Source organism: Leucoraja erinacea, chromosome 5 (genome assembly GCF_028641065.1).
Source record: "Leucoraja erinacea ecotype New England chromosome 5, Leri_hhj_1, whole genome shotgun sequence".
Classification (NCBI taxonomy): Eukaryota; Metazoa; Chordata; class Chondrichthyes; order Rajiformes; family Rajidae; genus Leucoraja; species Leucoraja erinaceus.
In genome coordinates this window covers 44,646,999-44,673,527 of record NC_073381.1, presented here as the reverse complement: position 1 = coordinate 44,673,527, position 26,529 = coordinate 44,646,999, and the positions used below count along the sequence as shown (strand labels likewise).

Sequence of the window (26,529 nt, the reverse complement as noted above, 5' to 3'; positions counted from 1 at the left end):
ATTTTCAAACTAAACTTAGTTTATCTGAACAGATGAACCAGAAAAAAAAAACACTAGTTTAGAACAAATGATGCCGCCCATAACTGGATAGACTCAGCTTATACTTGCTAGAATTTAGTAGTTGAGGGGGGATCTTATAGAAACTTACAAAATTCTTAAGGGGTTGGACAGGCTAGATGCAGGAAGATTGTTCCCGATGTTGGGGAAGTCCAGGACAAGGGGTCACAGCTTAAGGATAAGGGGGAAATCCTTTAAGACCAAGATGAGAAAAACATTTTTCACACAAAGAGTGGTGAATCTGTGGAACTCTCTGCCACAGAGGGTAGTTGAGGCCAGTTCATTGGCTATATTTAAGAGGGAGTTAGATGTGGCCCTTGTGGCTTAGGGGATCAGGGGGTATGGAGAGAAGGCAGGTACGGGATACCGAGTTGGATGATCAGCCATGATCATATTGAATGGCGGTGCAGGCTCGAAGGGCCGAATTACCTACTTCTGCACCTATTTTCCATGTATCTATTTACCTAATCATGCTATTTAGCAATTATGCTGAACTAATCAAATTGTCCATCTCACTATTTGGCACTTTCAGTTATTGAAACATTTATTTCCCCCCTATATCTGCAAACTATGAATCAATATCCGAGGAAAAAAAAAACAATTTTTTTCTTCCCCATAACTAGATGTGTTTTTAAATAAAAGAGCTTCCTTAACAATGCTTTCAAATTTTATTTTGTCATTCAAGTTTATTTTATTACATACAGGCAGCCTAGTTAAATATATTCCACCACTAATTTATAAGTGATCAACAGTGATTAATATCAAAAATTAAACCAAATATGCAATGTAGTAATGAAACCTAATGGAGCAATGGTGGGTTAGAGCAAACATCAATTTCATGTTTGCACTAAGTAGCTCTCACCCATTAAATAGAAGCTGAACAGAAGACCTTAATTTCAATAGCTTTATTGATGTGAATGTGATCAATAAGATGCCTTCTGTTGTGATGTCATTAAATTTAAGCACAGATCAATGTAGATAGTGTTGGTGTTGCGTCATAGTATATTATATAGCATAGTACCTTAGCATATTTACAACCTATGGCAAATTATTCAAGATTTACTTCACTGAAGCAATATTTGCATTGGAATGGCAGGTTTAAAAAAAAAAAGCTATCCACATCCACCTAACTATTGATAAATAAATTTATGACAATTCCTAAATTGTAAGCTGTTATTACTGCAACAATGGCAAAAACATGGTGTAAATTTTAATCCGTCTTACACATTAACACTGAAGGCCATTTAGGCCATTGGGTCTATACTGGCTCACAGCGGGGCAATCCAATTAGGTCCAATTCCTATCTATTTTCCTGTAGCCCGGCAACATATTTCCCTCATGTCCATTAATCCCTTTGATATACTGACTACAAGACCACATGTATGATGAGTTTGAGTAATTTTAAATTCAGGTATGAAGGAAATGTAATTCCATCAAAAGAAGCACCGATAATTCAACATTCAAACAGCAATCAATATTTTTGACTTCTTCCAATGCCAAATTTCCTGCTGAGTGACAAGTGTGTGATTTTGTTGCACAAGCCATGTTTGTGCAGTAGTCATAACATATTTAAAAGTATGAATTCTATTTACCCCCACAATGTCTGAATAAGAATTCAGGTTATTCATATTTACGTTAAGTGCTTACAAGAAAATCATAAATAGTCCACACACATAACAAGTTCATGGTTTATTAATGAGTAAGGCACCATTTGATATTAATGCAACTCTGTCCCTCTGCAATATCCACAAATCAACAGTAATAATCTATATTCTTAGCTGGAAGATGGACTAGCCTTGTAATGTACAGAAAGAAAGTCAAATATTAAAAGCTCTCCAAATTTCCTTATTTGAGATACAGATTCAATGGTTTAATTTTTTTTTATTGACAAATGTGGATGGTATTTTCAAAAGGAATCTGCTCAGATTAGCAGGATATTTTGGCTCTTCATTTAATTTTCTATTGCACTGATCAGAAAAGCAGATTTCATTTCTGGGGATAGGTTTCAACAATCATTCCATGACCCTGAGAAGAGAAAATGCAAGTTATCGACACTGTGAATAATTAATCCTTGTAATTAACATATTTACCAAGGAAAAATAAATTGATGATTAATCTTTCCCAGGATAATTAATCATAATCATGAAGTAATTATCAAGGCATGCAAAACAATACTCAGTTGGTCACGTAGCATTTATAAACAGTACACTAAAGACTTGCCATCAGATGTCAACTAACCCAAGGATTCCCAGACATTGATTCTACTACAAATTTCAATTGTTATTCACTGAAAATGAAGCACGATAAATATTTAAATCTGCTCTTAAATATTCTGTTTCTATCTATAAAATATTACTAGAAAGATTTAGCATATACTATTTAATGAATTTTGTAATATTTGAAGGGTCCCACCCTTTTACATCACCCATCCAAGCCCTCCAGAGATTTTCCCTGACCCGCTGATAAATGTGAGGTTATATAGATAAATGTGAGGTTATATAGATAAATGTGAGGTTATCCACTTTGGCGGCAAAAACAAGGGGGCAGATTATTATCTCAATGGGGTTAGGTTAGGTAAGGGGGAGGTACAGCGAGACCTGGGTGTCCTTGTGAAAGTTGGCGTGCAGGTACAGCAGGCAATGAAGAAAGCTAATGGAATGTAGGCCTTCATAACAAGAGGATTTCAGTATGGGAGTAAAGAGGTTCTTCTGCAGTTGTATAGGGCTCTGGTGAGACCACATCTGGAGTATTGTGTACAATTCTCTAATTTGAGGAAGGACATCCTTGTGATTGAGGCAGTGCAGCGTACGTTCACGAGATTGATCCCTGGGATGGCGAGACTGTCATATGAGGAAAGATTGAAAAGACTAGGCTTGTATTCACTGGAGTTTAGAAAGATGAGGGGACCCCTTATAGAAACATAAAATTATAAAAGGACTGGACAAGCTAGATGCAGGAAAAATGTTCCCAATGTTGGGCGAGTCCAGAACCAGGGGCCACAGTCTTAGAATAAAGGGGAGGTCATTTAAGACTGAGGTGAGAAAAAACCTTTTTCACCCAGAGAGTTGTGAATTTATGGAATTCCCTGCCACAGAGGGCAGTGGAGGCCAAATCACTGCATGGATTTAAGAGAGAGTTAGATAGAGCTCTAGGGGCTAGTGGAGTCAAGGGATATGGGGAGAAGGCAGACACGGGTTATTGATAGGGGACGATCAGCCATGATCACAATGAATGGCGGTGCTGGCTTGAAGGGCCCAATTACCTCCTCCTGCACCTAGTTTCTATGTTACTCCAGCACTTTGTGTTCTGCACTGCATTTGCAATATAGATGTTCAACAATAAAATTGTAGGAATTGTTTCCTCAGAACGTGATTTGGACTTCACAAGTTGTAGCAATAGATAAATTTTCACAAAGCTTTATAAAAAAAAAAACTTTAATTCAAATGAAAAAGATAAAAGCCAAACCTGTCCTCCAGCAGCACAAGCTGCGATCAGTGCATACTGTCCACCTCCTGCGATCAGTCTGTGAGCAGCCGTTGTAACAAGGCGACAACCGGTGGCACCAAAAGGATGTCCCAGGGATAATGAACCACCCCAACAGTTAAACTTGTCCATTTTAGGAACACCAACCTAGTTAGAGTACAGAAAGTCTCAATGTTTTATAGATTGGATACTACAAAAAATATGGTTTATTGGTTGTGTTATAACATGTGATCCACAATTGTAAGTTTCCACACTAAAAATCTAAAGAAATCTGAAGGAGTAAGACTATTGATTTCCACTAGATTTTTGTTCATAATTCAGTTTCAGTGTCCTACTCTTCCAAACATTATACTGAACATTTATCAGAGTACTAATCATGGTAAACCCTCGTTTTAACAGACCCCTTTATAATGGATTTCAATTATTGCGGATGGACTTGCCCGACATCATCCCTGCTCGCATGGCCTCCCCAGCCTCGGCTTCCGACCCCACCCCGACTTGCAAGGAGCAGTGGCAAGCCCTACTTCACCCATCGCGTGATCCTGTTAGCGTGACTGTTCTTGTGGCTCACGTTGTAGCCCCCAGGATAAAGCGCCTAGTTTTAAGGGGAAACAACACAGAGTGCTGGAATAACTCAGCAGACCGAATCAGTCTGAAGAAGGGTCTTGATGTCACCGATCCATTTTCTCCAGAGATGCTGCTCAAACCATTGAGCTACTCCAGCACTTTGTGTCCTTTTGTGTATTAACCATCATCTGCAGTTCTTTGCTTCAAGTACACTCAATAATAATCCCCAACTCAGTTAAAACGGACGATCGTCAATAACAGACACCACTCCCCTCTCCCCCTTCCCCTTATGGTCGGTCATAAAAAGAGTATAATACAGTGCCCTGCATAATGTTTGGGACAAAGACCCTTCATTTATTTATTTGCCTCTGTACATTTTGGTTTCACCATGTAGAAATTACAGCAGTGTATATACATAGTCCCCCCATTTTGGGGCACCATAATGTTTGGAACACAGCAATGTCATGCAACTAAAAGTAGTCATGTTTAGTATTTTGTAGCATATCCTTTGCATGCAATGACTGCTTGAAGACTGGGATTCATGGACATCACCAATTGCTGGGTGTCTTCTCTGGTGATGCTCTGCCAGGCCTATATTGCAGCCATCTTTAGTTTATGCTTGTTTTGTGAGCTAGTCCCCTTCAGTTTTCTCTTCACCATATAAAAAGCATGCTCAATTGGGTTCAGATCGGGTGATTGACTTGGCCACCCAATAATTGACCATTTTTTAAGCTTTGAAAAACTCCTTTGTTACTTTAGCAGTATGTTTGGGATCATTGTTTTGCTGTAGAATGAACCGCCGACCTATGTATTTGTGAGGCATTTGTTTGAACTAGAGCAGATAGAATGTGTCCATACACTTCAGAATTCATTATGCTACAACCATCAGTAGTTGTATCATCAATGAAGGTAAGTGAGCCAGTACCTTCAGGAGCCATACATGCCCAGGCCATAACACCCCCGCCACCATGTTTCACAGATGAGGTGGTATGCTTTGGATCTTGGGCAGTTCCTTCTCTCCTCCATACTTTGCTCTTGTCATCACTCCGATATAAGTTAATCTTCGTTTCGTCTGTCCACAAGACCTTATTCCAGAACTGTGGTTGCTATTTTAAGTACTTCTTGGCAAATTGTAACTTGACCATCCTATTTTTGCAGCTAACCAGTGGTTTGCACCTTGCAGTGTAGCCTCTGTATTTCTGTTTGTGATGTCTTCTGTGGACAGTGGTCATTGACAAAACCACACCTGACTCTTGAAGAGTGTTTCTGATTTGTCGGACAGGTGTTTGGGATTCTTCTTTTTTATAGAGAAAATGCTTCTGTCATCAGCTGTGGAGGTCTTCCTCGGTCTGCCAGTCCCTTTGCAACTAGTAAGCTCACGAGTTCTCTCTTTCTTCTCAACGGTGTTCAAACAGTTGATTTTGGTAAGCCTAAGGTTTGGCTGATGTATCTAACAGTTTTATTCTTGTTTCTCAGCCTCATTCTTTGACTTTCACTGGCACAACTTTGATCATCATGTTAATAAACAGGAATAAATGCTTCCAAAGGTGATGGAAAGACTGGAGGAAAGACTAGGTGTTGAGAGCTCTCTTACACCTGCATTAAGGAGGCAATTAAACACAACTGAGCAATTACAAACACCTGTGAAGCCATGTGTCCCAAACATTAGGGTACCCTGAAATGGGGGGGGGGGGGGGGGGAAACTATGTATAAACACAGCTATAATTTTTACATGGTGAAACCAAAACGTATAAAAATGACCTGTAATAAAATCTGACTGTGCACTTTAACTCCATGTGATTTTTAAAAATTACAAAACTGAAATTGTGGGGTACAGAGCCAAATATATAAATGATGGGTCTTTGGCCCAAACATTATGGACGGCACTGTATACTAATATTTATTGAACGTGGAGATATCCACTTGCAAGTAAAACAATTAGTGAAACCTCAGACATTCTTAAAGTAACATAAACCATGCCGATTTCAACATTTGAATAAGCATTTAGCTATGAAATCAAACAAATATTGATTAAAGTAATATATTAAAACAGTAATATATTGTGTAAAGTGTCTTATTCCAAAATGAATAAATATCTTGCCAATCTGTAACTACAAAGATGCCCCTTATTGTGAGCTTTTATTAAAATCTGCCCAACAATTGGTCATACGGGCAAGTCCAAAGATTAAAGTTTCAAGTCCACTTTGAGATTTGTATATACATGACATTCTTGTGCAGAACTGAGGGAGCATGGCAGCATCAGAGGATGAGATATTAAACAAATCTCCGTCAGTCCTGAAAGATACACAAAACAAATTCCTGTGGCAATATTTAAAAATAGAGGTGGCCATCCCTAATTGGTTAAAAGTTAGCCAATGCAGTAATGAGGTTTAATCTCAACTGCATTCTGAAATAGCCTAGCAAGTCACTCAGTTCATGATCAGAGTTTTGCAATTTCTGAGAATGATTAATGATTTAAAAAAAATGAAACTGTGCTAATTTGAAGAACTAAATATGTTCAATTTAAACATACCTTTGCATTTCTGCCCATATATGTTTTTGCGAACCACTCAGAATCCATAGCTTTCAAATTAGACAGGATTTGGGCCTATTATGGGCAGAAAAATAAGTTACTATACATATACTTTCATCAAATATTTATAATCAATCTGCATACTACATAGGTAGTGCACGGGTGTTATGACAATAACTTGTCTGAGAAATTTTGCAGCAAAATAACAATTATCACCCATTGTTTGTTTTCTCAAACAAGTGATTAAAAAAACTATAAAATTATGTTGAAATGCCAACACCGACGTCATAATTCAAGTGAATGTCTAAGAATTGTGACAGAATTGGATATATCTACTACAGTAAAATTACAATAAGACCAAAGCATTGGCAAATGAAAATTGGCACTTATTTCTGCACAGTCCATGCACATTTAAAACATGCTATTTTACAGGATGTTGGTTGTATGAAAGGATAGTTGAGAAATCAGTCTTCAGGGAATCAAGTTTCTTCAATTCACATTTGTATCAATTTATATAAATTCACACCCCATTTATTGAAAAAAAAAATGTTTTTAAAGTACCTGTACCAGCAGTTGCTGATAAGCATTCTGCCTATGGGTGTACATTGAAAATTAACTAGCTGTGTGTCGAAACTGTTGAATTGGTAATAACCAAAACTGGAATGGATTTTGCCACATGACTTTTCTGCAGCTTTTCATCAATAACATATAAACTTACAGCAAATGCTTCATGGAACTCAAAGACATCAATATCATCAAGGCTCAATCCAGCTTTCTCCAAAACCTTCGGAGTGGCATATGTTGGCCTAGCATTTAAAAAAAAGGCATTATGGAAAGAAATCAGCTGGAGATTAAGAAATGAAATAACTGGGAGTATTATACTTACCCAAGCAGCAACTGATCTTTTGGATCCTGGGAGACGTATACAAAGTCCCTGAAAGAAATCAAATAGTGCTATATGCTTATCAATCAATTGCACCACCGTCTTTGCAGAATTCAGTTGTTTTACACTCTTTGTTACAATTATCATTCTTTACTCTATGAGCTTCATCTGAACAAGGAATTTCATTACACTCACGTATATGACAATAAACTAATCTGACTGCGCATATTTTTGTTTTAATTCCTCACAGGTAGAAAATGAATAGCATTATTACCTTAGATAAGCCAGTGGTTTGTAGCCCATAGCCAGTGCTTTTTCTTCAGACATTAATAACACAGCTGAAGCACCATCAGTCTGAAATGAAGACCAATAAAAAATATTTATCGAATACAATCAAAGAAGTGTTTGCTGGCTCCAAGTTGATCAATCCCATCAGTCCCACAATTCCATTATTTTCTTATGGCCTTGAAAATCCATCCAATTCCCCATTGAAGACACACATTGATTCTGCCATATTTAAAGACCATAAATATTGAATAAAAATAGTATTCCCTCACTTCCTCTTGAATCTCCTGCTAAACTTTTAAATCTGTGCCCTCTGATCCTTGAATCATTTGCTAAGGGAAACTGATTATTTTTTAAACCTGAATAAACCATTTGTGATCTTGAATGCCCTTCTCAATCTTCTTTCCTCCAAGGAACAGCCCCAATTTCTTCAGTACAACCTTGCAGTTGAAATTTCTAATTCCTGGAATAATTGATTACTGGTGATATTATTTACATGACTTAACTGTAAACTAATCCCCAAGGACGTCCAAATCTTGAAACGGGAAGTATTTTGTCTCAATTTCCCAAACACATTAATTAACATAATTAAACAGTAAGAACCAAGGTTTAAATGCTGGGATGCAGACAAAAAGTACAGGCACCCCCACCCTATGTGTTTGGGTAACAGAAATTTGCCCTTGAAGAATTTACAAATCACTACACTGAAATTTGAGAGATGAAATAAAATTAGCTCTGATAGATCATGTGAAAAACAATAAAAAGCAAAATTAATTTAATTTCAACTCGCATTTCTTGATGCACATGCAGATATGCTTTGTGTTATGGAAAATCACAAGACAAACTATTTTCTAGGAATGCATTTTCCCTCTCCTACTTCCCTACCGTAAAGCAGGCGTCACCTATATTCAAAACTAATCAATACAAACATGAAGTCCAATGTTTATTGGGGGTGGAGAAGTAGAAAATCGTGCAAGGTTCAGTGGTTCTCCTGCTTAATCTAATGCAGGGGTTTCCAACCTTTTTTGTCCCGTTTACCCCCTGGCAATTTTTCTAAAGTAAATTCACCCCACCCTGTTTTGTTCAGTAATTTGAATTTACACTTCTACCATAATAAAGCAACCGACAAAGGGGAAATTTTAAAATACTGTTTTTAACAAATCCAATCAGCAAATTTACCCCCTGGGTAGGCGAAATTTACCCCCTGGTTGGAAATCCTTGATCTAATGCTAGGACCTAGCATCAGAGCAGCATAATGGCACAGGTCTGGTTGCTGTCTTACAGCACCAGAGATCGGGGTTCGACCCTAACCACGGGTGGTGTCTGTTCAGAGTTTGTAAGTTCTCTCCTTGGGTTTCCTCTGGGTGTACCAGTTTCCTCCCACATTTCAAAGACACACATTTTTTTAGGTTAATTGACTTCTGCAATTTGTCCTTAGTACGTAGGATAGAACTAGTATATAGGTAATCGCTTGTCAGTGCGGACTCTGTGGGTCAAAGAGGTTGGATCCACGCTGTACCTCTAAATTAAACTTTAGAGCCAAGTTAATAACGTAAGCAATTACCAGGAAAGAAGCATTGGCAGCAGTAATTGTTCCATGTGGTTTTATAAAGGCTGGCTTCAATTTAGACAGCTGTTCCATAGAGGATGGTCTAATTCCATTGTCTTTGGTGACAGTGTGACGGCCTGATTTGAAACAGAATACATAAATAAATAATTCTGATCTACTACAGATTGCTTATCCCTACAAAAATTATATATTTTTAATATTTCACTCTCCACAGCTGAGTATTTTCTGCACATTTTTGTTTTATATAAGATTTCCAGAGAATGCGTTATTTTACTTGAGAAAAATATTTGGTTGGAATTAAGTAGTTTATTTGGTCGATATAAATCTTTTGTGTCACATTTGTGAAACAAACAGACAAATATACTGCAAGCAAAAAAAAACAGATTACTGAGAAAACACTTGCTCTTATTTGTGACCCCTGGTAAGAAAACAAATTGTGGTTTGATTAGCTTATTGGGGCAACTTATAGTTCCTTTGAGATTACATCAAAAAGGAAGTTGGTGGTCCATGGTAGTTTCAGTCTTTTGTACAGGTCAACTTGTATTATCCGTCCTTGTTGCTTTAAAACCCGAGCATTGCAATCAAACAAACTTTGTAGCACAGCTCCAAAGTATGCACTGTGAGCAGAAAATAGGCAAGGTCGATAAATCCATGCAGTGCAAAAAGTTAAAAATGTTAAATAGATATTGGTTGTAGAAACATTATCTGAGATAGGTTTAAGTGCTATCAAATTAACTTAAAGGGTTACAATGCACAATTGAAGATCAATAGTAGGCAATACATTCTGCCATTCAGGATGATCCTTGGACTCAAATCAACATTCCTGTGCAATTCCCATTATTCATTCAATTCTACTGATTTCGGCTTTGAATAAGTCAGCATTCACAATACGCTCAAGAAGGAAGTATTACCTTAACTCAATCCTTAATGGCTGACCGTTTCCCTGCGATTATGTTTCCTAGTTCAAGACTCACCAACCAAGATCCCAGAATCTTGTGTGAAAATCTTATAAATTCCAATGAAGATTGACCATCCTACTGAACCTCTTATTACAGTAATAATTCTGCTCGGTTGTAACACCAAAGCGGAAAACTATCCTTTCTTGGGAATAGAGACTAAAGTACTTCAAGTGTGGCTTCACTAAAGTTCAGCCTAATTACAATTGTATACGCCTCGACCACTTCCTCCGATTCCAAATACTCACTGTCCTGTCACCTTTAAAGCCAAGGCTCTTAGGTTTTCTGGAAATCTTGGAAAAAATACTATCTATACCCCTCATGATGTTATGAACTTCTGCAACTGGAAATATTAAAGACTAGAGGGTATAGCTTTAAGATGAGAGGGGCAAAGTTTAAAGGAGTTTTGGTTTTACACAGAGATGGTGGGTGCCTGGAACATGCTCATAGGGGTGATTAGGGTGGTGATAGAGGCAGATACAATAGCAATATTTAAGAGGCTTTTAGATAGGCACATAGATATGCACATAATAGAGAAAAGAGGGCAAAGTATAGGACAAAGATGGATGCTGCAAATCACTATTATTATTATTAAACTTTATTTCAGACTCAAGGTCCAGACAAGGGACAATATTACATAAAATACATTGCATATAAAAACACCATAATACATATAAAATCTTAGTATATCACACAAAAGCATCATAAATTATATACAAAAAACACAATACATGATTTAAAATCCAGAATAAAAAAGAAAGATCAGTGTCCTACAACGAGACAGCGATACCAGTGTCTCCACAATTGGGATTCGTAACGTGTAGTGCTGAACCTTATGTTTGACAAGGCCACGATTACATTTTTAGAGTCATTTATCCTGCAAATGAATTTATACATATGATTTCTTAGGATAACTTCTAAAGTACGGACTCCTGCAGACACAAACATGTTACTAGCACAACACCATCTAGGTTTCCTTAGCAGTTTTCTCATGGCATCATTATAGGCCATCTTTTCTGCAAACTTGTCTTTCTGTAGTTTGACCACAGGTGCGCGGTATAGAGTGGTGTGCAATATACTCTAAACAGAGACATCTTCACCACATCTGTACACGCACCAAACTTACACAAGAGAATATTCGCCTGTACATACAGCATAAGTCGTGGTCTATAAATATCCTTATCATCTGTCATTTGTTCTGTTATAAAATGCCCAAGATATTTTACCTTATTACAGACACTAAGATTATTGTCAGTCAATTTAAAATCAGGACATTTTAGACATTTATCCCCTTTGGTTCTACAGATCATTACAGCACTCTTACAAGCATTATATTGTATTAATTATTATTATATTATATTATATTAATTATATTGTATTAATGATATATTAATATCATGTTCCACATCATACACAGAACATATAGTAAGGAGCTGCTGGAGACCAGCGCTAGATGGACTAAAGACCACAAGATCATCTGCAAACATAATATGGTTCACTAAAATATTACCAATCATGCACCCAGTATTCTAGGCTTTCAATTGTTTGGACAGATCATCAATATAAAGATTAAAAAGGACCTGGGACAAAATTCCCCCTTGTCTAACACCATTGCCAACCCAAAATGGGTCTGAGACCCTATTGCCCCATTTCATTTGCATAGTCTGGTGGGCATACCAGTAAGCCAGAATTCTCACACTGTATTTAGGCACCCCTCTTTGACTCATTTTAACAAACAGCTTCCTATGATTAACAGGATCAAAAGCTTTCGAAGCATCAATAAAGCACATAAGAATTGGATAGTTTTTGGCTCTATATTTGTATATAATCACCTTTAGGACATATATGCACAAGTCAGTGCCATGTTTAGCTTTAAAACCAAATTGTTATCTGTGGAGTTAACAAACTCATTTACTCTATCCAGCAGAATTCTTTCTTTTGACAATATGCTGGTTAAAGCTATGGGCCTGTAATTATTTAGGCTGCCTACTTTACCAGCTTTGTCCTTAATGACTGGCATTAACAGGACAGACAATATTGAGGCTGGTAACAAGCCATGAATCATAAAGCCAGTAAAACAAATAGCAAGGAGAGGAGCTATCCTCATACTCGCATACTTAAGATGTTCAGCAGAAATATGATCCAAGCCACTTGCTTTGTTGTTGGACAGCTTGTTCATGGCATGATACACCTCATGTGACAAAATCGCCATTGAGTCATTACTCTCAATATTGTCCACCCTATACAAATCACCTTGAATAAAGTACTATAATGTTATCGCCATAACTCCACAATATTAGCTGTTCTGGAGATTCCATCTACAGTGCATGGTAGAGATTTTTTGCAACTGTTAAGAGCCCTTGCGTCTTTCCAAAAATCAGCTTCTTGTACTCAAATGTGGATTCGTATCGCATTTATGGCAGGTAGACCCTGTCTGGGTCTACCTGCCATAGCCCATGATTTAGTTGCTTCACGGGCTTCAGCATGATACTCAGCTACATACTTATTCCAGCCAGCCCTGATGATATGAGTCTTATTTTTATGCTTGCAGTAGCGATTACTATATCATTATACATGGAGTGGTGGCGCCATCGAGTGTGCCCTCCGCCGCAGCCCTCACCCCGACAAGCAAGCCAGAGGCTCCTGCCGGTGCAGCTTCCAACGCTGTGCCTTCCATGCCAATGTCTCCATCCTTTGCCGCCAACGCATCCGGACCACCGCCCCAAGTCAGTTTATTTTTATTTAGCGAATGCAAAGTCCTTTAGCCAAGCAGTTGCCTCTTGATTTGCTGTATGAAGGGTGACAAGTCCTCCTTTGAATCTTTGTTGAGGGCATGCTTCAATGATGTGTTGCATTGTTTGCTGCTCTCCACAAGCACACTGTGGGGTTGGACTGCTGCCCCATTTGTGAAGGCTGGCCAAGCAGGGGCCATGTCCAGTCCTGAATCTATTCAGCGTCGTCCACTGCTTCCTTGGGAGATTGGTGCCAGGGACCGGTAGGGTGGGGTCTGACACCAGATGTTTATTTGGGACGTCCTTGGACTCCCATTCCTTTTTCCAAGCTGATTGGATGGTGAAATCAGCTGGTGGTGGATTCTTCCAAATTGGTTGTCTAGATGGAAGTCGAGCAGTGGGTGGGTTGTAGATATCCATGTGAATTGGCAGGCGAGGTGAGTTTTTGGTCTTTTGGAGCATCCATTGAGTGAGGACTACTTGCCGGATGTGTGGAGGGGCTATGTTGAATAGGACAGGGAGCCAGGGGAGTGGTGTTGAGCAGATTGTTCCTGTGATGATCCTCATTGTTGAGTTCAATTGGGTGTCCACATGGTGTGTGTGGGATGACCTGGATCAAACAGGGGCACAACATTCGGCTGAAGAAAATGCAAGGGCTAGTGCTGAAATGCGCAGTGTGGGGGCTGCTGCCAAGTCAGTGGTGCGCTCCAATGCACACACTGGAGTAGTGATCAAGGTGTGCTCCAATGCACCCACTCAGCGATCAATTTCCACTGTGATGGCACGGAAATCTTTGCTTACATCAGCCTGTAGCTGCATGACATGCTTCATAAAACAGACCTCAGCTTACAGCTGCTCCATTCTCCCAAGTAGGCTCGAAGCATCTATGTTAGTAAAAGTCACCGGCAGCAGTTCATCCAAGTAATGAGAGACAAATCTGGGAGTATTCTCCCCATACTTATTCATTACTCCAAGGCAACTTGTTAATGTTGTTGACATCTTTCTGTGTCCATTTATGGGAAACGTTCTGCTGTGTAGTGGGGCAGAGTTCAAACGGAACTTTCTTCGAGGACTCTATCCACTCAGAATCAAAAGTGTTTGCAGCCAAAAGGACGATCCCATCCTGGCTTAATGACTTAATGTTTACAGCAAGAAAGTCAAGTAGCTCATCCTCAACAATAACCTTCCCATCAAGAGTCTTGTAGATCCCAGTTACTCTAGTCCGGCTAAGAACAGGAGCAATCCCGCCATCTTCGCCTGCCGGCTGCCGACGCACTGGCTCCCTTGCCGTCTGTTGCCCGACCCCAAGCTCCACCGCCCGCTACCTGCTGCCCGGCTCCAAGCTCCGGGCCTCCGCTGCCCCCAGCTCCGGGCTCCGCTGCCCCCTGGCCCAGGTCAGGCCAGTCTCAGACCCCGGCTCATCGCCGTGCACCAGACTCGGCGTCCCCTCCGCCAGGCCTGGGCTGCGACTCTCTCCCTGCACCGGGCTGCCGTTAAGCACCAGGGTTCTCTTCCTGCAGCAGCTCCCAGATGACATTCACCCGCTCCTCGCAGGGGTAAGTTTTGAAACTCCACGGGCTCTAGCGGAGCGTCACCACCAATCTCACATCTTAGGGCTTGTTCACTATAAATAAGCCACGATTTTTCTTAACACTACAAAGATCAGCAAAGGACTGGCACAATACGCTGATTAACACCAGTAAGATGATGCTGACTTACTGAATGCAATAGTAAAGTTAGCAGCGCAGCAGCCTAATCAGGCAACTGGAATGGGAAGAACATGGAAATTAGGAATGAAGGCGAAGGATGTTGGGGAGCTTTCAGAAGAGATAGTTTAATTACTTAAAATATAGCCATGCTGGGTAAAGATCATCAACAGGAAAGTTAAATATTAACACTATAGATGTTGGCTGGCTTGTTAAAAATGTCAGGGTTCACTTGATTATCTTTGGGACAGCAAAATTGATATTCATGCAAGCATAAACATTAAAGGTCTAAAAAAAATGAGAACAGGGCTAAAGAAAAGTTATTCCCATTGAAAAGGGAATTATTTCTAATCCAATTATATTTCCTGTGTATTTGATTCTCAACACCAGAGACTAGAAACAGGACATTTTATCCAATGGTCTATGAAATAAATTAATCTAAAGCACAGTATCATAATGTTCAAATTCATCATCAGTCAGCACACTTGTTCTGACATGGGTGATCACTGGTCTGGGCAACATTATTCTTACCATCAAAAGCTAATGCATCATCAATGTGTTATCTCATTGCCCCACTGCTTGGAGAACTCGATACAAATCAGTTCTTGGACGTCCCTCCAGTGAAACAATTCAGAAATACATTACAGAAAGCACTTTGGAATTTCTGATGATTATAAAAGGAAACACATCAAATATACTTCTTTGCTGTGTTCTTTTATTTTTAGGTGTTAAATTATTATATTTTAGCATATACACAGAGTTACTTCAATAATAAATGCAATGCAAAGGGATTTTCACTTGATTCATTGTTTATCATAATTGGATATAAGGAGATTTTTTTTTATTTTTTTTTTAAGTGCTGTTCCCTGAATATGAAAACATCAAGATGACAGCCTTCATTACCACATCTAGATGTCCAAAGTACTGGTAGATAATTCTTGAACCTCTGGAATGATGGTAATGCTGCTACTTGCAAAATAAAACAGAACTGTCAGAGGTTCTGTACATACACAGGTTTCTCTTCTAAACTAGCCTCTAAACTGAGGCCAGTTCATTGGCTATATTTAAGAGGGAGTTGGATCTGGCCCTTGTGGTGAAAGGGATCAGGGGGTATGGAGAGAAGGCAGGTACAGGATACAGAGTTGAATAATCAGCCATGATCATATTGAATGGCGGTGCAGGCTCGAAGGGCCGAATGGCCTCCTCCTGCACCTATTTTCTATGTTTCTAAACCTTGGGCTCTTGAAAATAATGCTAACATAAGTATCTGCAAGAAATTTACTTACAATTAACAGTATATTGCCAGAGCATTATTTTCAGTTAAATGATTCACTACAGCACTGTCTACCTGGCACTTTGAACGGAATGACATCTTTAAGAAGCTTCTCAGTTTCCGCTTTCTTGGCCAAAGAATGGGAACGCAAAGCAAATTCATCTTGTTCTCTCCGGGATACGCCAAAAGCTGCTGCAAGTCTATCTGCGGAATGCCCCATTGATTCGCTGGTGGAGAATTCAGCTACTGCTGGAAGCTAGAGAAAGATATTAAAGTTACATTTCATACTGTCTGCCTGGTTCATAATTTGCATACGACTGTCCAATATCAACTCATAATCAATAGTTTTTACAAGAGCATGAACAATTCCAAGCATATTTTGCATGAACAATTTTCCATGACACAATATTATTGGTTGCTTTCCCAACAAATGCCTGCAGCTTCATACAGAACCATTTTCCTTAATGACAGCATTGGGTTTTTTTTGTTTATTAATATTAATTAATTATTAATAATATTGAAGTCACAAACTTCCTCACAAGTGCCTTCTAATATTTTCTCATCTGCACACCAGTGTGGGGTCCTTCAAGCAATTGAGCTAAAAACCGCCAGTTTCCTGCAATTTCACAACTGTTACCGTAAGAAAGTTGCTTATTGCACCTGCGCGTACATGTCAAGGAGTGAAGGGGTGAAGGAGATTATCAATGTGATCAATTTAAATTGAATGTCACAGTTATCCACAAGCATTCACACACTCAGTTGGTTAAACTTGGGCACGTGGCACATCTACCTGCCTGAATAATTCTGAGGACAGCCCTCGTTTATGGCTACTTATGGCTGGACCACATTAAAACAGTTTAATTCAGGAAGTTGGGGGATAGTGGATATGCTCTAGATAAGTGCTGATCCATAAGAGAAAGAACAAGGACATTGCAAGCCCAAAATATTTCTGAACAAATTTATTTAGCCAAAAATCAAAGAAAATAACTTTAAAAATTTCAACTTGGACATTCAACTTCACTATAACTAAAAACCAATGCCAAGAAATTTTAAAGCTGGTAAAACACACAGGTAATACGGCCTAATATTTCTGGAACAAATTAAGAATGCATACATAATGCTCTAAGGGCTAGCGGAATCAAGGGATATGGGGAGAAGAAGGGATTGTGGATGATCAGCCATGATCACAATGAATGGCGGTGCAAGCTCGAAGGGCCAAATGGCCTCCTCCTGCATCTACTTTCTATGTCTATGTCTATCAAAAGATCATATTATACATCAATACTTGCAGCTTTTAGTACCAATACATCTTTAGAAGTAAATGTAACTTTATATAGGTCTGTCAGCATTTTTAATAATCTCAAGGGCTGAGTCAGCAAGATTATCTTGCAACATTTATTTAAAAAATGCAGCAACAGAGTAAGTAGTTATAATACACGATACATAACATGTGATCTTATGAATTGCTGCAACAGAAATCTGTTCTTTTTCTACCATGGAATGGATTTTACTCATTGCAAATAAAGGATAACAGCACACACACAACAGTTTAAAGGCTTTTAATAACTTTCTTTCTTGACCAGGCAGAGTCACCCAAAACATGGTTCACAAATCAAAGTGTGTATTGACCAAAATGGTGTACAGGACTGCAGCACTTCAATGAGGCTCTGGTATTCTACTGCACACAAACTCCAAGACATCATCTTGCGTATAGAACAGGCCTGTTCTCCACAAGATGGTTGGGGGTAAGCTGACAAGTTTGTTAGTGAGGGGGATGGTGGAGACAATCAATTATGATGGGAAATTAAAAGGCGGTGCCTATCTATAGGGAGTTGGTATTCCAGCACTTTTTCCAATTAGAGTTGGATCCTGTAACTAACCCAAAAGCAAATCTTAATCCACTGTTTTCATTAATCTCATAGGCCCTGTATAAATTTGCAAAACTGATGTCAATTTAAACTAATTTCACTGCCCTTGATCAGAGACTTTCCCTACTCCCATGCACCAAGTGCCGACAGTCTTCTCTTCCAATTCCAAAACTTGCTCAAGCCAATCGATGGGAAAGATATATTTTGTAGTTCAGTTTGAAAATTATATGCGCAGGCTGCAGGGTGTACCAGATAAAATGACAAGTATCACTGCGATTTTACACATAAACAGCAGAACTTAAGCATTGGAGCATCATCCCATTAAGACTTGCACATCACGGCTGCACTGAGAGATGAAAGGGGGATTTAAAAAACTTTATGTACTACTATTTGTGGACATTTTAATTCTCCTATAAGGAGTAACATTGTTTCAAGGTAATTTTTTTGTCAGAAACTTGACAACAACTTAAAAGGCCAATTTACATCAATACAGATGCACTCTGAAACTTGCAATTATATTTTTGCCCACTTTACTGTCAGAAGGCATCAAATTAATACCTCAGGAGCGAAATAGTCTGGGCGGATTTTTCCAATGAGAGACAATCTTTGTCCCATTGTTTTAGCTCTCGTAAGCGAAAGCAAGGTCTTCCTCATTTTTCTGCTGTGACGAATGGGAACATCAGACATGAATTCCACACCACCTGCTATCACTGTATCACACTGGCCGGAAGCAATTTGGCCAAACCCTGCAATACAAATGGTGCATCAAAAATAAACATTGTTAAAAAGAAAGCAAAAAAAGTTTAAAAAGCTGGCCCTGAGCAGACCATGAGCTGGCCTATCTAGGCACTAAAAAGAAATCACAAGATTTATAAGAATTAAATTCAATGCTGAAGAGAGACATACAAACTCCAAACTTTTTCACTTTGTTGAGTTTATGAATAACATTAACACACAGACAACTGTCCGAAACCAAATGGTATGGCAGGTTAAAAAAACACAAAAAAACATTTATAGTTGGATTCAATAATCTTGATTTACCTGTAGTCATTGCTTGATTTGAAGAAATACAAGCCATAGTAACTGTGTGGGATGGAGTTTTCTCTGAAAATCCAGCTCCAAGTGCAGCCTGTTGAAATAACAGCAGCCATGGATAATAAACCACTCAAATAAAAAAAATTAAAAAAGTAGTATTTTGGGATTTTATGGAATATATAGGTTTGTATAGTTTACCAAAGCATAATACATATTCCTTTTTGAATCAAGATTTATTTATTTATTTGACCCACTCAACATTGTTTCTCTAAGCTGAAATGGGTTTTGACAAAATTGCACCATTTCTAATTTCACTATCCCGAACTCTGCTAGTTATCTGTCCTTACTATCTCTCGTTCACTGTTTTTCTCTCCCTTGATCACAGACCATGTTGGCAGCTAGTCCTTTGTGCAGAAAACATCTATATAAACAGCAGAATCAGTCAGATTTCAGAGCACACCATCACTGGTATCTCATCAAAACTATGATGGCTGAGTCATGGAGTTACACTGCATGGAAACAGGCCCTACAGCCCACTTTGCCATGCTGACTAGGTTGTTATTTTGGGCTAGACCCAATTACCTGCATCCTGTAATCCCTTCCTGCTCAAACGACTTTGGAAGTTGTAATTATATCTGTTTCTTTAGCATCTTCTGGCAGTTCATTCCAGTTACAGAGTACCCTCCATGTGAAAAAGTTGGCCTGAGGTCCCTCTCATATCTCTTCCTCGTAAAACTATGCCCTGCAGTTTCATATTTCTCTACCCTTGGAAAAAAAGACAGTTTTGCATTCACTTTATACATGCCCTTCAAGACCTTGTGCACCTCAATAATGTCATATCTCAGTCTCCTATACTTCCAAGAAAAACTCCCCAGCCCAAGCAGTCTTTCTCAAACTTAAGCTCACAAATCCAGGTAACATAGTAATGAATCTGCACCCATTCCAACTTAATGACATCCTTCCTATAGCTGGAAGGCTAGAACTGCACGAAATATTCCAAGCGTGTCTTCACCAATCTCTTGTAGAGCTGGATCACGATGTGTTAATTTTGTACTTTTGTAATTTTGTACTTAATCCCCCCTCCCAAAAGAGGTAAATGCCTTATTAATCTCCCCGTCCATCTATCCACGAGCAGTTGAACAGTTTAAGAAAATAAAATACTTTATAAATACTTCATAGCAGTCAATTTTTATCTAACAAGCTCCCAAAAGTGGTCACATAATATCTTAACGACATTGATCAGTAAATCTTGATAAAAGATTAGTAGGAACTAGTAGGAAAAAAATAGTGCAACAGGATTACTTGCAGTGCTCAGACATGATTTGTTATTTTATTTGAACAACTGTACTCCTGATAAGACAGCAAACTGTTAGTACTGCTCTGACGCAGCCATTTAAATTCTGGAGTGGAAATAACTCCACATTGGATTACAGGAGAATATAGTTCATTTGCAGGAATAATCTTAATAAGTCCATAAGACATAGGAGCTGAATTAGGCTAGAAACAGGAAAAAAATATTTCCGATGTTGGGGTAGTTCAGAACCAGGGGCCATAGTTTAAAAATATGGGGTGGGCCATTTAGGACTGAGATGAGGAAAAACATCTTCACCCAGAGAGTTGTGAATCTGTGAAATTCTCTGCCACAGAAGGCCGTGGAGGCCAATTAACTGGATGCATTCAAGAGAGAGTTGGATATAGCTGTTAGGGCTAACGGAATCAAGGTATATGGGGAGAAAGTAGGAACGGGGTGCTGATTCTGGATGATCAGCCATGATCATATTGAATGGTGGTGCTGGCTACAAGGGCTGAATGGCCTTCTCCTGCACGTATTTTCTATGTTTCTACAGGCTGCCTGCTTCCTCTACACTACCTCCACCTCCACCTATCTTCGTACCATCCACAAACTTGCCCACAAAATAATCTGACACAATGAATCAAAGAAAATGCACAAGGTACAAAACTTAAAAAATTGACCGCAAAGCTTTAAAAAACAACGTCCAAAGCAAAACAAAAGTGAGATGGGTCATACCAAGAACAGAGTATTAAATACAAAAATCTTAATCTATAAAACTCCCACATACCTCTCGAGCAACATTACTTGTTTTGACCTCCTGAATAACAGTACCAAATACAATGTAGTCAACATCTGTTTTTGGAATGTTGGTCCTTGTAAGTAGCCCACTATATAAAAAATAAAATGGTGTCAGTTTCTATAAGCAATCTTAAATGAAATGTATGAAGCATGTGCAGGAATTTGAAAGCTCTGTTTTCTTACTTACTGTAGTGCTGCTCTGGCCAAATCATGAGGCATCAGATCTGCATATCTATAATAACAGACATTTTTTTTTTTTTGTAAAACAAGAACTAGCATTCTACTGAAACATTCAAAACTTGAAAAATTAGTTGGCAAATATATGATTCTATTAATATTTCTGGCGAATCAGAAAATATACCATGTAAAAAATTTGTACATTTCACTATCCCTTTTTAATAAAAGCAATATATTAACATGCAATAAGATTTACTGTTAAACAAAGTATGTTCCATTTATAAGCCAATAGCAGGTGTGACTTAAAATCATCTGCTTCCATTTATTCAAGCAATAAAAAATGGAAAAATATTAATAAAGCAGTATCTGGATCTGTTCTTAACATTTCAATAAAACAATGACTTGCTAAATTGCCTGCTACCACTGTGACATTTTGTTAGTTTGACATGGTATGAAAGACATTTTGCATTAGCAGCAATTCTTTGGAAGGGACTGTAAAATGCACTGAACTCCTGATCAAAAAGCTATTTTTTGGCCCATCATGCAATGGTCATATCATCACATGTATGAGTAAAGAAAATAAATTTGAATTATTCTCTTGTTATTAATACATTCCAGCCAATATTCTATAGCAGGATATTAAAATATTGCACATAATGCTGCTTCGGTTGCCATGGCTAATCATACATTGAATAAGTACAATAAGTTAAAAAAAGCTGGTTTTGGAGCTCCACAAATCAGGCAGCATTGAAGGGAAATGGACAGACGATGTTTCGGGTCAGGACCCTTCTTTGGACTGATCATCAGTCTGAAGAAGGACCCTGATCCCAAATGTCACCTGTCCATTTCCCTCCACTTATGCTGCCTGACCCACTGAGTCTTCTACTTAGGATTGTAGCATCAGCAGTCTCTTATGTCTCCAAATACAATAAGTGCACAAACAAGGAACATTAACGCCACTTATGCTGGCGGTGTATATCTCAGAATAAATGACCAGGAGTGAAAAAGCAAAGAGGAAAAAAAGGAAATATACAAAAGATAAATTTCTTTCTTTGAAAAATATGTGAATCTGCAAATATAGTGTGTAAATTCAAATATCGCAAGTTTAATACTTACGTGGTACCAGATTGCAAAAATGGAATTCGGACACCTTCAACCAACACAACATTTTTCAACCCTGGTTTTGCGAGAGTTTTCTTACTGCTTGATTTTACTATAGGAAAGGCAAATGTAAACTTTAGTACCTCTACTTGTTGAAGGGTTGAAGTTAAGCATTGAGTCGTTAGTAAAAAATCCATGCCAAATATTAGAAAATTGATAAAGACATTGTACCTTGGGTTTGAGTATGAGAAACAGAGGTCAAAAATCGTAAATCTGGTAATATAAAAATGAAGCAGTAAGTATCTCATTTGTCATTGCAGATATCAAAAAATAAATTAATTGTATGAAATACATTTAGTACTTTAAGCAATTGAAGATTTCACAAGCACTTTAACCTAGCATCTAATTTTATAAGAATAGATCAATGTCTGTGGCTTCAGCTTCTTCAACTTCTTGGAATAAAAAACTAATCGTAATACCCAAGAGGTAATAACAGTATTGGTCTGACTAATTTTACAATGATTTCCTTAAAGTGTATACGAGTAGTATTTTTTAGAAAGAGTTTGTTTTAAAGTGAAAATGTTAAATGATAAACCAAATGCGATCTTTCTCCATCCTGCTTAAGAAAGAACTGCAGATGCTGGAAAAATCGACAGTAGACCAAAATGCTGGAGAAACTCAGCGGGTGAGGCGAAGGAATAGGCGACGTTTCGGTTCGAGAACGTTGGAAATTGCAATAACTAACCTGATCTCCCGGTAGCTCAGCACCAACTCCCCCTCCCATTCTAAATCCGACCTTTCTGTCCTGGGCCTCCTCCATGGCCAGAGTGAGTCCCACTGCAAATTGGAGGAGCAGCACCTCATATTTTGCTTGGGTAGTTTAAACCCAGCGGTATGAACATTGACTTCTCATATTTCAGGTAGTCCTTGCTTTCTCCCTCCTTCCCCATCCCAGCTTTCCACAGCCTACTGTCTCCTCCACTTCCTTTCTTTTTCCAGCCCTCCCCCCACATCAGTCTGAAGAAGGGTCTCGACCTGAAACTATGCCTATTCCTTCGCTCCATAAATGCTGCCTCACCCGCTGAGTTTCACCAGCATTTTTTGTCTAACTTGATACTTTAATGTCACGTGTACTTGGAACAGTGAAATTCGTTGTTTTGCATACAACACACAAGCATGCAAAGAGGCACCGACAACATCGCAAAAGTATCCAAAATCCCTCTCACTCTGGCCATGGAGGAGGCCCATGACAGAAAAGTCAGATTCGGAATGGGAGGGGGAGTTGAAGTGCTGAGCCACAGGGAGATCAGGTTAGTTATTGCGAACCAAGCAGAGGTATTGGGCAAAGCGATCACCAAGCATATGCTTGGTCTCACCGACGTGGAGCAGCTGACACCTAGAGCAGCGGATGCAATAGATGAGGTTGGAGGAGGTGCACGTGAACCTCTGCCACACGTGGAAAGATGGCTTGGGTCCTTGAATGGAGTCAAGGGGGGAGGTAAAGTGGCAAGTGTAGCATTTCCTGCGGATGCATGGGAAAGTGCCCGGAGAGGGGGTAGTTTGGGTGGGAAGGGACGAAATGACCAGGGAGTTACGGAAGGAGCGGTCTCTGCGGAAAGCCGACAGGGGAGGAGATGGGAAGATGTGGCCAGTGGTGGGATCCCATTGGTAGACAAAGCTGGAGTAAATCAGAGGGTGCGGCAGCATCTATGGAGCAAAGGAATAGACGACGTTTCGGGTCGAAACCCTTCTTCAGACTGATGTCGGGGTGGGGGTTGGGAAAAAGAAAGGAAGAGGCGGAGACAGTAGACTATGGGAGAGCTGGGGATGGGAGGGGAAGGAGGGAGAAAGCAAGGACTACCTGAAATTGAGAAGCCAACATTCATACCGCTGGGGTGTAACCAAGCAAAATATTAGGTGCTGTTCCTCCAATTTGCGGTGGGCCTCACTCTGGCCATGGAGGAGGCCAAGGACAGAAAGGTCGGATTCAGAATGGGAGGGGGAGTTGAAGTGCTGAGCCACCGGGAGATCAGGTTGGTTATTGCAAACTGAGTGGAGGTGTTGTGCGAAGTGATCACCAAGCCTGCACTTGGTCTCACCGAGGTTGATCATACGTTGAACAATCCAACCAGAATTTTGTTTGGAAGTGGAAAGAAATAATAGAAATTGCATTCATTGCACGTATAAAAGGAGATGAGATACTGTATTATAATTTTGCTGCATGTGATTGTGGTATATATCATGTCTTGATTGGTGAATACGTTTAGTTTGTGACTTTATTTGAAGCAGAAATAATACGTGAATGCTTCATTGACCATAATTCCGACTGGTAACTACGCACTTCGTCCGAGCACATTATCGCTCGTGTCATGCAAGCCGTCTTAAATGACCACCTAAACTGTCATTGGGCAACCTAAAAAGCTGCCTAGGTTGCCCGGCTGGCAACAGGGAAAAAAAGTTAAGCACTGCAAATGAATGCCTCAAATGTAATAAAATGATCTCAATACTCCTCAAAAACTGAGTGGCACAAAATAATAATATCCATTGCATCAAAACAAATACTTTCAATTGATATAAGATAAATACTTACTTAATTTTGCAGCCCATATACCGCCGGTGGGTGTGTTTCTAAACGTGTGCATCAACATGGAAGCCATGACTTAATTTCTATAGAAATAAAGTTTAATTAAGTAACAACTGATCACTATAGTCGACTCTACACAACGCCAATTCCCCACCACCATTCTTGTAGCAACATTTTCAACATCATGTCTACAAAACGCTCAAAGATTTATCGAGCATCGTATGAATAGCAGGATCACCACTTTGTCACTATTAATTATAATACCCTCTATAGTAAGCTAAAATTATGCGATGTTGCATTCACATCATGTAAACCATAGCCAAAAACTGATTCAGCTTTTGTTGAGTATTTTTAGAATATCTAGATTACTCTCCTAAACAATGATACTTAGCGTGATGAACAAAAAATATACAATGAAGAAGCTGACAACCTCCACATTCAAAATCCAAAGACAAAATAATTTAAAAAACTACAAAAGACGACTGAGTTGCCTGACCAATTGGCTCAAGGCTGAAATCCCCAGTGACATCACTGTAACAAATTAAACCATGGAACAATGTAATTTACATGAAGAGGTTTGCACCTTTCTTAATTAAAATTAACGCAAAAGAAAAATGACTAAAAGTGTCACCGAGAAGGTCTTGCAAGACGAGTTGAACACCAAATTTGACAGAGTTGTCAACGTACAGATTTAACTCGCACGGAACAAGGCGCAGAGAAACCCGGAGCCTACTACCATGGTTGGCAGCGAATTAATTTCACTCTGCCACCCATCATATCAATCGATGAAGACTGCAGCAAGAGGCAGGGTCGAGACCCCGGTCACTCGGCAACTCACTGCCCATTTCTATATGTGCCCCCAAACCAAATTAGTCCCGTAGTTCGAAGGTAGACAAAAATGTTGGAGAAACTCAGTGGGTGAGGCGGCATCTATGGAGCGAAGGAAATAGGCAAACGTTTCGGGTCGAGACCCTTCTTCACTCTCTCCCCTTAGGATAACTTTATTCGGGTAAAGTTTACTGGAGCGAAATTCCGACAAGACGAAGTGAAACAACATCACTCTCTATTTTTCATGATACATTTCCAGCAAGTATCTCTCCACATACATTGACAGATCTGGCCTTTTACTGTAATGTCGGATTTCCAGCATCTACACTTTTTTGCCTGTGAACTTGGCACTTCACATTCGGTGTGTCCCCCCCCCCACCACCACCCCACCACTCCACTCCACCCTGACCACCATCAACGAACTCCGCTTCCCCACCCGCCGCTTAAATTCACCGTCCCCGCAACAAGGTTTCCCCTCCCAGCAACAACACTCGCTCCATAGATGCTGCTGCACCCGCTGAGTTTCTCCAGCTTTTTTGTGTAACCTTCGATTCTCCAGCATCTGCAGTTCCCTCTTAAACACTTACCAGTGATCTCCTTATCAGCTCGGGCCTCTCGCTGTCCGGGCCCTAGTCCCCGCTCCGGCCCCTCGCTGCTGTGGTCCCCGGTGGCCGGTTCCAGCCTCTCGGTGCCGCAATCCTTCACTGCGACTCCAACCTTGGATTCGCCGCCTCCCGGGTGCTACGATCCGCAACTACGGCTCCGGCCTGAGACCTGCCGCCACTCCGGTGCCGCCTTA

General features: G+C 39.5%; 1 protein-coding gene across 1 annotated transcript; it reads right to left on the bottom strand.

Annotated features, from left to right (window-relative positions):
* Positions 1 to 1,733: 1,733 nt before the first annotated feature.
* hadhb (hydroxyacyl-CoA dehydrogenase trifunctional multienzyme complex subunit beta) lies at positions 1,734 to 26,529 on the bottom strand. The gene is made up of 16 exons (XM_055635486.1): positions 26,318 to 26,529; positions 24,909 to 24,985; positions 22,550 to 22,591; positions 22,334 to 22,430; positions 21,228 to 21,272; positions 21,030 to 21,129; positions 18,955 to 19,042; positions 18,472 to 18,659; positions 16,121 to 16,301; positions 9,373 to 9,494; positions 7,798 to 7,877; positions 7,527 to 7,574; positions 7,359 to 7,446; positions 6,641 to 6,715; positions 3,523 to 3,687; positions 1,734 to 2,082 (listed from the first exon to the last, which is right to left on the bottom strand). The coding sequence occupies exons 2-16, from the start codon at positions 24,973 to 24,975 to the stop codon at positions 2,044 to 2,046; spliced, it is 1,425 nt and encodes a 474-aa protein (XP_055491461.1). The 5' UTR covers positions 24,976 to 24,985; positions 26,318 to 26,529; the 3' UTR covers positions 1,734 to 2,043.

Coding starts and splice junctions, on each gene's coding strand:
- hadhb (XM_055635486.1), bottom strand. CDS start 24,975: ATGGCTTCCATGTTGATGCACACGTTTAGAAACACACCCACCGGCGGT. Junction 22,431..22,549: donor TTCTCATACTCAAACCCAAG/GTACAATGTCTT, acceptor CCTTTCCTATAG/TAAAATCAAGCAGTAAGAAA. Junction 18,660..18,954: donor AAATCAAGCAATGACTACAG/GTAAATCAAGAT, acceptor TTTGTATTGCAG/GGTTTGGCCAAATTGCTTCC.